This window comes from Haemaphysalis longicornis, unplaced genomic scaffold (genome assembly GCF_048455015.1).
Source record: "Haemaphysalis longicornis isolate Haplotype H1 unplaced genomic scaffold, Haemaphysalis longicornis Haplotype H1 scaffold_1, whole genome shotgun sequence".
Taxonomy (NCBI): Eukaryota; Metazoa; Arthropoda; class Arachnida; order Ixodida; family Ixodidae; genus Haemaphysalis; species Haemaphysalis longicornis.
The window spans coordinates 402,899,295-402,913,432 of NW_027526203.1; the positions used below are offsets into that span (position 1 = coordinate 402,899,295).

Consider the following 14,138-nt stretch of genomic DNA (forward strand, 5'->3'; position numbering starts at 1 on the left):
CGATGAAGATGGACCTTACGTCACCTACGCCCGTTGTTTGCACTTCCAAGAGCACGGCGCCGCCGAGCGCACATTTTGAACACGAAGCGACCGCGTGGAACAAAAAAAAAACGCGACGGGTATGCAGGCGTGTTTACCTGGGATCAAACGTACGGTTGACGGGTCCGAGTCCTGATCGCCGATCGAAGGGGACAGTGGCGTTGAATTCTGCCCGGCCAGCGAATCTGGAGTTGTGACTTGCGTCACTTCGAACTTGCCGGTTGTCGTCGATGAAGCTTCCATGTTGATGGCGAAGCGTCGACCGTGCACGCCGGCTCAGCGCACCAAGGGCATAGCGCCCGCCAGCTCGTCAGATCGCGCCGGAAACAATCAGATCGCGTTGAGCACGCCGAGTCACTGGCACGCTTGCGAGATCACAAGGTAAAGGACGAAACCAGCGGCCAGCGTCGACCTGCAGTCTTGTCGCAGTGCTCGAGCGATCTGCCCCGCCGGCGCTCGAACCGTTGCTGCAATGCACCGCGCACGCGCGCCTGTGTCCCTCCGCGAGCGGCCTCCTCGCCCCGTGGTCTGTCCGCGCGGGAAAACAAGTCCGCCCAGCACGCAAGCCCCCTCTTTTTTTTCCGGCACGTAAAACTTTATTTTCCCGCACAGACGTTGCCAAGTGAAATGATACGTTTTTAACACGTTATCTAACGTTTCTCAGCCGTTCAGGTAGCCATGAAATGTTCATGCACCCGCCTTTTCCCTTTTGGACCTTCAAAATCAATGCTACAGCCCCTTGGAAGCAGACGACGCTCGGCCGTCGGGCCGAACCGGCGGCTCGAACCCGGGGCTCCGCCTCCATTTTGCCCTTTTTCTCTTTGAATAGGAAAGGCGGGATACTCTCGCTCCTAGAGCAGCGCCGGCATCTACGTTTGGCGGCGCCACATCACAATGCTCTTGAAATCGGTTGCTTTTTTTAGCGGCACGCGAAGCAGACGACGCGGGCCGTTTTTGTCCATTTTTGTTTACGCTCGCGCGTAGTGAAGGGATACTCCTCTCTGGCATGAGGATGGATGTGGCGAGCCCGTGAAACGGGGGATCAGCGACGCGGCGGCAGCCGCATAAGCTGCGCGTGTCACGCCTCTGCATTTCCAGAAAAATCAAATATAAAATTGAAATACTACTTCCAAATATCTCGTGGCTTGCAATTCATTAAAAAGGGGAGAAATTTTATAACCTCAAATCGAGAAAACCTCACCGGTCCTTGCCGTTTTCTGGGGACCTTGGGCCATCTTTTTCTTCCGTTTTTTGCTTTCTCCTTTCTGCGCAATCGCCATAAGGCATGGTATTCTTTCGTCCCGGTCTCCGAATGACGCACTCAAAATATCACTTGGTTGCATGCAGTCCACAGTTTGTGCTGTTCGTCCTCCGCATGGAAGCCAGTACTCGTATACTCTGCGCGTTACGCTTCTAAACACAATCGCAAGATACCGGCAAATATGTCCTCCCGGCACTCGTGCGCGCCGCAGAAGTCAGTTTAACAGGGCCTTCTGCACCCAGAAGTGTGGGATAAAGTCGTGACAGGCTTCCCTCACATACGCATGCGGTCGGGATACACCGAAGGGAGTTTTCTACCGATTGCAACGCTGTACTGCCTGATGAAACAAATGATCGGCTACACATCTTAAAGAAACGCATTGTACAGCAACCTCTCCCGATAATTCAAAAGCGCCGAAAGCTGTAATACATCCGTCGGGGAACTGTTCGATCCTTCTTAATATCATAGGCGGAGCCGCTGCAAACGCAGAAAAGCGTTACGAGAACCCAGAACGCTGACGTACAGCCCTTCTGGCGAGGGGGCGCAATATAGAGCAGACCTGGCGTCCAACAGGCGCAGGAGAAAGTGAGAAGTCGTATAGTAAATGAAATGCGAAAACGGACCTCTCAACGACGAGATTCAGCATGGAAATAAGCTAGCAAGCAAGCGGGTAAGACGGCACTTGTAGCAGGCTTTTATAAAATTCAAGTTCACCCTTAGTGGGGGTATGTGCCGTGTGAAGAAGCGCAGGCGTGAGTCCGAGGTAGTCTTTACACCCGATAACCTTCTGATTCCATTAGAAATAGCTCTGCAAACAACGGTGCAGTACTTTTGCGCCTTCTGCAGTTCACGTAGCTCATAAAAATTGAGTATAAAACCTCATAGTTTCCCTTCCAAACGAGCAAAGGCGTTGTGGCCCTATAAAACCCATGGTGTGCGGGTTTGAGCCCAAGTGCTGATGAGTGTCTTTTATTTTCGAAACCTACCCGCCGCGGTGGCTCAGTGGCTAAGGCGTTGCGCTGCTGAGCACGAGGTCGCGGGTTCGACTCCCGGCCGCGGCGGCCGCTTTTCTGATGGAGGCGAAAAGCAAAAACGCCCGTGTGTACGAGATTTCGGCGCACGATAAAGATCCCCAGGTGGTCAAAATTAATCCGGAGCCCTCCACTACGGCGCGCCTCATCGCCTGCGTTGCGTCGGCGCGTTAAACCCTACAATCAAATCAAATCTATTTTCGAAACCTGCGCCAGCCTTTTCGAAGGGCGCACGCAGATCAGAAGATCAGTTGGGTAATGTCTAACATAGCTTCTATAGGGCATACAGCAAAGTAATGCCCCCAATCGTAGAGCTACGCCCATCTTGATTTACCTCTCGCCCCGAAAGGCAATCATCATCGAGAAATGGAACGCGAAGAAAATCTCAGCCGAATAACCACCAAGGTTTCGCGGCTTGCAGAGACAGTTGTTGATGTACCCCCGCAGGATCATTGGCTTGCGATGCTACGTCGTGTACACGTGTTACGTCGTGTACAGCTGTCGCGGTGAGACTTCGGCTTCTATCCCCCCACCCCCGCCGTATTCTGATAACTTATCGCACAGTGTGATAAAGCCTCGCTACTGCGAAGGATTGGCCCTTCCCCCCCCCCCCCATCCCCCCCATGAACGTACGTCACAAAGTCTCCTCCGTCGCGATTTTATCCTCGGCGATGTACCTTCCCAGGTGGCGCACACACTGGACGGTCACAAAGAATAGCAGACTGTAGATGTATCCCGCTGCTGCTGCTGCTGCATAGGCGTTCCGCTCATACCGCTAATATAAACGCTCTTAAGGAAGGACATTTTATGCGCTACCATTTTATTACAGTACTAGCGGTAGCACCCAGCGATGCCCGGGTGTGTTAATATACCAACAGGTCTAGCACATATTTAGGAATCCGTAAAAACTCGTAGTGGTGCCGTTCGGGAGGAACCCAGAAATTATTTTGAATACTCTAACGTTTAGTGTCCCAACGCTGGGTACACCACTGTATGCTTCGTCCTCACCTCCGCTTTCTCTTGCTGCTTTCTTCTTTCTTTCCCCTCATTTTCACGTTTTCTCACTCGGTGATATCAATTAAACTAGGCCATAGCCTAGTTCGTATTCCTGTCTTTCTTATACCTTTTTCCTTTCTTCCTTGGTGAGCATTTTACATTTACGAACACAAAACCAGTTCGATATATCTGAAGGGGCCAGATAGATAATAAAAAAAATTTAGGAAATAAACAATTTAGTCTTTTTCACTCGCTTAGGTGTGCAGCTAAAAAATGAAGCTTTACTGAGCTCCTAGGCCATAATAGGAATGTACAGAGGGCAACACCCTTGTCTATAACACAGGTTTCGTACTTATAGCCTTATCTTGCCTCGGCCGAAAAACATTTGAAGAAAACTATTGTGTCATTCTGAAGTCTTGGCAATATATTTTGACCTCAACGTCTTTTGTGGCAAGTTTGAGTCCGCAGTTTTGAGAGGTAACCAGTTGAAGTTGAACTCAGTGTTATAGACAAGGGTGTTGCGCACCGTACTCCTGAAATTTTAAGTCTCAAGGTTCGGCAATTTGGGCTAGGCGTTGATATCTCATTTTACCCGTTTTTAATTCGTTAGCGGTGTAGTTAAACAGGAAATTCCTGCTCACCTTTCTACAGATTTGTTAGGACAAAATCTTCAAATTATTTTGGGGGCATTTGTATGGGAAACATTTGTAATAAAAACCAGTTCGATATATCAACGGGCTGAGCCCATATTGAGGTATTCATAAAAACAAGTACTAATGTACCCAACTTCAGATTTGCCTCATTAGCGGTTTGTTAGAGGGAAGCCTTGTAAAAGAGCTTTTAGAAATTCGTACGGGTTTCCAACATGAGGAAACCAGTTGGATATTTGGACGGACCGGGGAGATTATGAGCAATTTCTAAAGAAAAAAACATCTTCCCCTTCTCCCCTTCTTTAGAACAAAATTTTAAAAAGCACCAGACGTATTGGGCTGGGTTTGATACGAAATAATGTACTTCTGAAATTTCAAGTCTATGGGTACGGCAGTCTAGCTGGTCATTGATGAACCAGTCAAAGAGCTGGGCACTTTTCTTAATAAGATTTAGAAGAGGCGTGTTCCACTTCCCTACTGCTCGCATCCGGCATACTTGAAAAGAGACGGAGCAGATTTCGGTGGCACGCTGCTTTGTCTTCCGAATCCAGTCATCGATCGCTGAAAACGTCGAAAGTTTCTTTTGAAAAGCCTCGCAAGACTCGCGACTCCCAGCCGGCCTCGTCAGCTTCGTGCACGCAAAGAAAGGAGAAAAGGGTGCCAGCACTCTTTCAGCACCACACAGCATGCTGAAGAGAGCGCGTAATTAAGCCGCGCACTTGAACACAGTTGGCGCTGCCGCGCGCTTCACCCGTAAGAACTATCCTGGCGCCTCCTAATTTCTTGGCACGGTTCCGTCAAAGCCTTGCTGCATGGCCGAACTCGAATCGGACAAGTTCACAGAGGGACCCGCGTGTAGCACTTGGCGGGGAGAGGCCGCGTAAGTGTACCGGCGTTCCGCGGCTGCAGCTGGGCCAGGGGAGTGAAACTTCCTATACCTTCCATGGGACGCGAAATGCGCTCGCAGCGCCCTACAAACCCCTGGTGTTTGGGGGCGGTACTAAAAACATGGCGGCGCGTTGCAGACATGCACTGGGAGACGCCATCTCAATGAGGACTGAAAAGCCGAGCGGGGGGTGGGGGGGGGGGGGCAATTTAGCGCCAAATTTAATTGGGACGCACATGCAAGGTAAACTGAGCGAGTGAAAGATATTGCGATGGCCAGCGCACAATCTTGTTCCTGTTGCGCAACCCGCCACATTATCAAAAGGGCAATTGTTTTGTCCTGATTGATGAAGTTTTGCCCGTCCACTTCTTTTTGCACCACTTATTCTAAATACGACGTTGTTTTGGTTTAGTAGTGCACACAATCTAGACAAGAATAAAGAGTACAGTTATTTAATTTTTATTGCCTAAATGTACCATTCATACAGTAAAAACACAACTTAGATATTTTGCGCCTTTAGTCGCAAAGAAAAGTGTATGGCACAGCCAGTGCATATGTGTCCTGTGACTTGTCTGCCCAAGGTCCGCGTAGTCTCTGCTGGTGAAATGGGCAGGACATAGCCGGTAGCTGCTGTAGATCTGTCGAGGTGGTAAATAAGCCAGGTTCTGCCTTCTCGCGCACTGGAGCCAAACGCGAGATCTGGAACATCAACAAGCACATTTGTATATATGGGTTAGAATGAATACTAGCTTTAATGCTGCTTTCAGGCGCACATAGTTTTGAGTGAAAACTGGCATCTGTATCCGAAATAAACGTTATCTGATATATTAGGAATCTTTCTTAAATTGATTTTGGCTACAAAGACGACTTGTTACAACACCAATCGTAAAGGCAAATTTAAATTAAAATCAGCCTTTATTATTAAGAGACGTGGATACGTTTTTCTATTTGTGCGATCATAACGTTCGGTGGCAACGACCCACCTTTCCTCCTAATCTAAAATACATTTCAGCAGACAAAAGCAGCCATCCCACACCAGAATCGCTAAGCAATTATTCATGCATATATACTTTCGCGCACTATGCATTCGTTAGGTATTTCTCGGGGCCTGCAGTAAACTGGTTATAAAAACCTTATTTAAAAACCTCTAATAAATTACTAGCAAAGGTTAAGCCTGCATTGTCTAATTATTTATCGGCTTATAGCTGTAACTGCGTTTTTGTCAATATATCGTTCTTGTACTTAAAGCTGAAGCTCGAAGCACGGGACTGAAGCGTAAGATATAAATTATAAGTGGCGGAATTATAATTGTATTATAAACATATTCAGTAAATGCTTAGTTTGTATATTTATTGCTACAAATTCATTCTTCTACGTTCCGTTGATTCACGTGAAGAGAAAATGCAGAACATACAATTGAAACGCAATAAAATAATTTGTGTAGTCACTACGTAGTTAACATAGTGCTAACAACACGATATGAACCTATGGACCCACCCTTTGAGCCACAAGTTTATGGGAGATGCCTTCCTCCAGCTGTAGACTTAAATAGGCTGATAATAATAACGTTAACAATAATACTGATAATAATTATAATAATCACAATAATATTAATAATATAATACCAACAACAACGCATGCTACGAAAGCAAACTAAACGCAGGCAATCAAAAGCTAATAAAAGGAGTGCAGATAGGCTCGCACTGTTTCATTAGTTATTGTATATGTTGCCTCATATACATTTTGCTGCATATATACATGCATTCACTTGCGCTAAAATGCAAAACTCACGATCGAAACACATTAAATCAATAACGCACGTATAAACAAACGTGCGTAGCTAATGTAGACATTGGATTAATTACTAGATGCTCTGCCGCGCATTTCATGTGCAATTCAAGAATCAAAGAAGACAATCAGAATGTAATAAATAAATAGTGCACGTGTATGCTCACTTAAATTATAAAGCTACTGCGGCAACCGCATCCTGCTATCTCGTGCAAGCGTAGAAAAGCAAAACGAGCAGCATGCAGATCGTACCTTTCGTCCGCCGGGATCCAACAAAAGAATTTCATGTGGCCTGGCGTGAAGAATTTTGACACCACTCAGTACAGCACGTTCTGTGATGACGGCGCGAATCCATTCATGCGTCCGTTTCGATGAAACGAACTTTACGGTGGTAAAAACGGCCCTCGGAGCACTGTGCACCGTAGCATCCATGTGGGTGCGACAAGAAACGCCCCTTCTCAGCAATGCCAGGAAGGAAGGCGCGGTTCCCGTTGCCCACTCCGGGTGGCGCTCGTATTTTCGCTATCTCGAACTGCAACTTTTAAGTTCACTTGCATATTAAAAACTCCGTAATTAGTAAGCAACCTGGTAATAAATTTAAAAGGCAACAACAACGTTCATTTATGCTCGTACGTAGTACAGCCCCCAAATGTTAGGATCGCTGCAGTCACGGGACAGAAAAACGGCGGAGTTTCATCCCCCTGGCTGGGCTCTCGCGACTAAGGGCGCCGTGTGAAATCAATGAAGTTGGTTCATTCATTTTCACTCGACCACGCTGCGCCGCCAAGTGGGCGTGCTACAATTCAGCTGTTCAGTTACGGTAAGTACTCGCGTACACGCAGGGCCCTCGCCTGTTTCGTGTTACAACGGCCTAATTTGGACTCTACCTTTAAAAACGGTGGCGTCAGCGCATTAAAAGGGGCAGTCGTGTATTCGACACGCACAGTCATACACAGCCGTCGTTTCAACTTATAATCTCAAACGACGGAGCGGCGGCCGAGCGGCAGCTTATTTAGTACTCGGGAAAGAAAAAAAGGGAAAAGAGAACAAAATGACTGCCCTCTCGTACCTCGGATGTTTATTTACGGGAAGGCATTTATTTTTTTTCTTGCCCCATTACTAAATAAGGTGTCGCAAGGCCGCCGTTCCGTTGTTTGAGCTTAGGCAGCCAATGACCTGACGCGCATTTGCAAGTTTGCCTTACATAATTTTTATTGGCCTCCTCCTATAATAAAGTCGTCCATTCCATACTCCCAACAGCTGAGACTAATAACAGCAAACAAGTTGCGCATATTTCCGTCGCTTATGATTGGAACGGCTTACCTTGAACAATAAAAAAAATGGCTGAGTGTCCGCTTACTTTGCTGCAAATGTCGTCAAAATACGATAATCTGGGGCTACCACGTCACTTCCCCTCTTCTCTCTCCCACCCACCTGTCAAACTTTTGCCCTCCGATCTTCCTCGTCCCGCAATAAACACGATGAATATCTTCTCCAGTCAATTCAATTTTAGCGCGTTCCACTGCTCGTGCGCCATCTACTACACCCTTTCGTTATTGCTGGACTTCTCAGAATGCCACCAGGAGGGCCAGTGTCGCGGGATAGGCCTTTTTGCAATTCTGGGTCAAAACATTTTTCAGCAAAGCTGTATACCTCTACCATCCAACGGTTTCATCGCCGTTGGGAAAAACGATCTCCGTGGGAAAAAATGCCAAGGCGCCAAGGCCTAAGACGCCGAGAGCATGCGTCAGGCTAATCAGGCATACAGCATAGAGCTCAGAATTCGTTTAAGGAAACCACAAAACAAGCAGCAAAGCCGCATTATGGATCATAAGGCGCCTGTGCCACCCCCCCTCCCCTCTTCGACCATGTGTTCCCGGTAAAGATTATGTTCGCAGATTATCTTTGAAGGCTAGGCAAGACTAGTGACACTGAATAGAGAAATTCTTGCCCAGGACGCCGAGCGCATGCGTCAGGCTAGGCAGGGCCCAGCATTTGCCGCCAGAGAAGCCGAGCGTAGTGTCAGTGGATAAGATCAGAGTACCGCCACTGGGGAATGCAAGTCAGCAGCGGCGGCCATGTGGGCGTTTATCAGTGCTGCGAGATTGCCGCATCTACGGCTTCGCCGTTAACTTCGACCGGGTCATTTGTTAACAACACTACCGAAAATGCAGCAAAACGGCATATTTGTACACACTTCTGCTGCTGAAATGCTGTTACACGCGTTATCTGTGATTCGCATTCGGAACGACGTCAGTCGAGTGCACCCGCAGAGCAGGGAGGACAAGCTAAGCCTACCAGGGTTGACCGACTAAAACATAGAAACAACAAAATGGCGGCGCCCATGAACCGCGGCAGTGTAAACAAATGTCACGCAATGCGAACTGACCAATTATCATGGCGGCGGCACGGATTAATACGACAAAAGAGTGCCGATACCTTGTACCCTTATCTAGTGACACTAGCAGAGCGCAAGCGACAAGCCCGCCGAGACGACGAGAAACACTTCATACCCTCCTCCATCATCATTTGTAGTGGTTTACAACAGCTTTGCTGGACATCCACTTTTTTTCGTTATTTCGCTAAGGCGTATTTTTTAATGTGCTATCGCAAAATTCAAGCAGATGTATATTTTTAATTAAAATATCACTGAAAATACCGCTGATGTATGCATGTTTTGCCTCGAATATGCCCAATGTTGTCTTTTTGCTAAACAATGTTGACAAGTATGAACATCGCCACCAGATTTAGTAGTTTGTAAATGTTTTCCCTACAGGTATAAACGCCTCGTTGAAGTATTCTTTCAGCTTGCAGGGACGAAGCCCCTACGTGCACCCGCGGAGGGCGATTACACTGCCTGCAGCGAGTGCCCGTCGAACACCGATAGTGGCGTCAGTGCGTTATGTGCCCGTGCGCGTGTGTGGGATGAACAGTGAGCCGCAACGAACACGTGTAGTGCGACAAAACCCGGACCATGCGCACTACCACCCGAGTGGCTTAAAAGCGGCGCTCACAAGAGCAGCGGGGGAGTGCGCACCGGGGGACAGGCGAGAGCAGCTGCGGCCGGGGGCGGCGGCGAGCCACGACCATGACGCCCGGACAGCGAGGAGCAACCAGCGTCCGCGGCGGACGCTCTTCACCCGACGTCGGCACAAGTGACTGAAGACGTCGTCGTGAGTGTACAGCACCATGCTGTAACTTTCTGGACAAGCAGGGCTTCAACTGCCGCAATGTTTTAGATGCAGAGCATCTGATTCACTCGCCTTGTCCCTCCGGCGGCGTCGTCGTCGTCGTCGGCGTTGCCCACCCCTGCCCCATTCTCCTCGCCGCGCCAGCTGCGCTCTCCGCCGCTCACTCCCTCTCCTCTCCGATAGCAAACACTCTCTCGCGAGGGGCATTGGATTGGATTGGATTGGATTGGATTGGATTGACTTGGCTTGGCTTGGGATTGGATTAAAGTGGATTGTGTTGGATTGTGTTGCGTCATAGCCACGGCACGTTGCGTCATAGCCGCGGCAGACGCGCTGGGGCCGGCGCATGTGCAGTACTCTCTCTTCCGCGGTTTCCTCTCCTTCGGGCGCGCTGCGCATATAACCGGTGTGCCGTTCTCCGGCGAAGCAACATCCACGCTTGGCTCAAACACCTTGAGTCCACGCCGCTTTACAAGTACGCCAACGTCGTCATCGACTGGGACCGGCTTACGCAGTCCCCTCAACGTTATGCGCGCTATAAACGCGGTCCTTTCCCCGCTCCGCCTATGCGTCGCATCTACACAGGGGTTCCCGCGAGGGGAGGTGGGAGTTTTTTTTCTTCACGCGCTATCCGCGCTTGCTTGCTGTACTCTCTTTATATTGCCTCCCAACTTGCTTTGTTTGTTTTTTCCTGTCTTGGTTTTCCCGGAATAAACCGGTGATTTGTTCTCATGTGTATCGGCGTTACTTCGTCGGGCGGGCTCGGGCTCGCGAACCCTTTACGCTCGGAGGGGGATCCCTCAAGCTTTTGGTCGGGCGGATGAATCGAGTGACAGACAGACGGGCGGACGGACGGACGGACGGACCGACGGACCAAAATTGTTGCGTTTGAGTAGTCCAAGAAAGACTATTGCCTTTAAAAGTGCATCGAACGTATATTCATTCAAGTACACCTTACCCACACATCTTCGGCCAATTTCACTCCTTTTGTCACCTTTTATTTTTCAGTGTAATGATGCAACCACAGCTCTGTAATCAAACCTTCTGCTCACATTTCATTTTTAGCGTATTGCTGTGACCACTGCTTGTGTAATCATTTACTCTGTATTTTTAGAACTATCAGAACTATAGTTAGAACTACTGTGAGCACAGGACCGGGATAATTGGAGAATAATGGGATAGGCCTTTGCCCTGCAGTAGGCGTAGATATGCTGGTGGTGGTGGTGATGATGATGATGTGAGAACTATAGGAGGTCACCTGCTGTCTCTGGATACGGAATGTAATCCTGCATATAGCGCTGTACGAATTTTAACCGTATGCAATAAAATGTATTAAACTGGTTCAATTTAACTAATGGAAAACCTCTCGGTCAAACACCATAGCCGTCAAACTGTTCTCTGTTCTCAGTCAAGAATGCCTCGGAAAGCAAAGGAGAGAATGCAGCAGGTCATAAAACAGATGAAGAATTTTGAAAGATCTCACCCGGCGGGCATTTTTTCTCCACTTTCTTTCTGTCTTTCCAAATTCTTCATCTGTTTCAATGACCTACGGCATTCCCCCCTTTGCTTTCGGAGGTTTTCTTGACTGCCAACCCTTATTTCTGTCCTAATTCAACGAGCCCCTCATTTCCTATTCTGATTCGCTACATGCATAGCGAGGGCCTCTGTTCTGGCAATCTTGGGGCCACAGGGAGCTTTTGAGGGTTCAACGCTAGTCGACCACCCCCAACATGTCGTAGACCCTCGAGTCACGCCCCGGGGGTTAAAAAGCAGGTCCCCTTCACCCCGAGTAGTCCGAGTTGCGCTGGCTACCACCCCCAAGCGCAGGAAATAAAAATACCTTAACATAAATATCCCAGAAAGTGCAGGGGAAAATAGCCCCGCCGGTAGCGTGGTGGTCATCACACCAGACGCGTATTCTGTAGGTCGTGGGTTCGGATCCCACCCGGCGGGCATTTTTTTTCCACTTTCTTTTTTTCCAAATTCTTTATCTGTTTCAATGACCTACCACATTCTCCCCTTTGCTTTCCGAGGTTTTCATGACTGCCAACCCTTACATATATATATATATATATATATATATATATATATATATATATATATATATATATATCAACGATAATAGGGTTTGGAAATGAGGGGCTCGTTAGGAAAATACAGAAAGAAATGCCGGCAGTCTAACGCCAAAGAAGGCATAGGGGAGTGGTTAGACTTTTTTTTTTTTAACCGTTATGGACGTTATATTATTTTATTTTTATTAATTACGTGAGAAAGAAAGAAAGAAAAACACGCGCCCAGAGTGGGGACCGAACCCACGCCTTTCGATTAGATCTCGAATGCCTTACCAATTCGGCTATCTGGGCGACTGTGTTCCGCTTCACTTTCTGGGGTATTTATATTTACTACAACTGTATCTGACGCTTGAGGGTGGTAGCCAGCGCCACTCAGACTACACGGGGAGAAGGGGACCTTCTTTTTCAACCCCCGGGGCGTGACGCGAACGTCTACAGCCTGTCATGAGCGGTTAACTGGCGGGAAACCCTCTTATGCTACCTCGGCATCAAGGCTGCCAGAACCGAGGCCCTCGCTAAGCTTTCCAACGATAATAGGGTTTGGAAATGAGGGGCTCGTTAGGAAAATACAGAAAGAAATGCCGGCAGTCTACAAAATAAAATAATATAACGTCCATAACGGTTAAAAAAAAAAAGTCTAACCACTCCCCTATGCCTTCTTTGGCGTTGTAGACTGCCGGCATTTCTTTCTGTATATATATATATATATATATATATATATATATATATATATATATATATATATATATATATATATATATATATATATATATATATATATATATATATATATATATATATATATATATATATATAGCGAAGCAGCCACGAAAGAAGCGCCGTGGCTCCCAAATGGGCATTGAGTATACTCCGCAAAGAAGTGCCCCACTTGCTTACAAGTTTCCTTTGGGGAACTGAACTCGTGTACACACGGTGAAGCAGCAATGTTTTCAACGCTACAGGCGCAGTCCGGGCGGAGGAATTGCCGTCATGTATCCAAGGCGAGCAGTGCCTGATCAAAAACATCAATACCAACACACTTCCAAACCAAGATCGGGAGGGGGGGTACAACAGGGATGGGAGGCGGAGGACAGGGGAAGCAGGGGGGGGGGGGGGATTTAACCTTGGAAAGAGGTAGGATGGAGGGAGTAAGATGGGAGGGTCTGGAGGGAGGAGGGAGGGTAAGGTGAATTGAATTCGTCAACGCGAATCTGTCCCTCACGTCTTCATTGAGAAGCTTGATTCTCTCTAAAATGACCCTGCTGAAGAACCTGCTCACTCAGGCCCAGATCCAGGAGCACAAGCGTAAGACTGTCGAGGCTGCCCGACGCCGTTATGCTGCCAAGAAGCATGAGGGTGGCACGGCCATGCAAGAACGAACATAGAGCACCATACGCAAACGAAGAAGAGCCATCCAAACGCCGATAGAACGGGACGCCGCTCTGGAGCAGCGCTGAGGGGTCGGTGAGCAGCGAGCAGCCGCACATCCCCGCGTAGTGGCGTACCACTACTTCAAGAAGCACTTTACTAAATGACCCGCACGGGACCTCTTGCAGCGTCTGTGGCAGGCTCTAATTCGCCTTTGACGTCTGCGCGATCCATCATTCATAATGCCGTTCTAATGCCAAACCAAGGATGTTTCGCATTGCGTTGCAGTCAACTGGAATTGTGGGAGCCTTAATTTTTTATCAACCCGTACATCTGACGTAATATCACCGTAACGTGCAACTGCTTGCAACCACGAGTACTGCAGCAGGATTGAACACTAAGGAACACCTAGAATTTCCCCCGCACGCTCGACCTTGTAAGAAGCCCACCCGGTGCTGTCTCGTACAAATCAGATTAGGCCGCTAGCCAAGTCGAACGACCGAACTTGCACTGCGAAACTTAATCTGGGATGCAGTCAACTGGAAGGAAGAACTCCAGCTCTATCTGGAATGCTGCTGTCGGGGCGTGCAGCTTATCCGAACAATCGAGCACCTCGCACCCGTCAACGCGAGGCCGCCGCTCATCTCGACAAAGAAAAGGGTTTCGGCGAAGCGCTCCTCAATGATTTAGTGCGTCTCAGGAGCGCGAAGCAGAGCAGCGGAGCACGCATGTACGGCGAGCAGAGCCCGGCCGTGGCGCAACGGAGCCGGACAAATTGCAGCACCGTGTAGTACGGCTTGCGAAAGAACTGCCCGCACTTCTCCGGGAACCTCGAACGTGTAGACACCGGGCGGGT

At 48.4% G+C, this 14,138-nt stretch overlaps 1 protein-coding gene across 4 annotated transcripts in view; it reads right to left on the minus strand.

Annotated features, from left to right (window-relative positions):
* Kcc (solute carrier family 12 member kcc) overlaps nt 1–14,138 on the minus strand; it is a 407,686-nt gene that overhangs the window by 317,546 nt on the left and 76,002 nt on the right. The window contains exon 1 of one of the 4 annotated variants that reach the window (XM_077686850.1): nt 138–527. The exons of the other annotated variants lie outside the window; for them this stretch is intronic. Within the exon in view, the coding sequence (XP_077542976.1) occupies nt 138–282 (145 nt within the window). The 5' untranslated portion in view covers nt 283–527. Of the gene's footprint in view, nt 1–137; nt 528–14,138 lie in introns of those variants that run through there. 4 annotated transcript variants of the gene reach the window in all.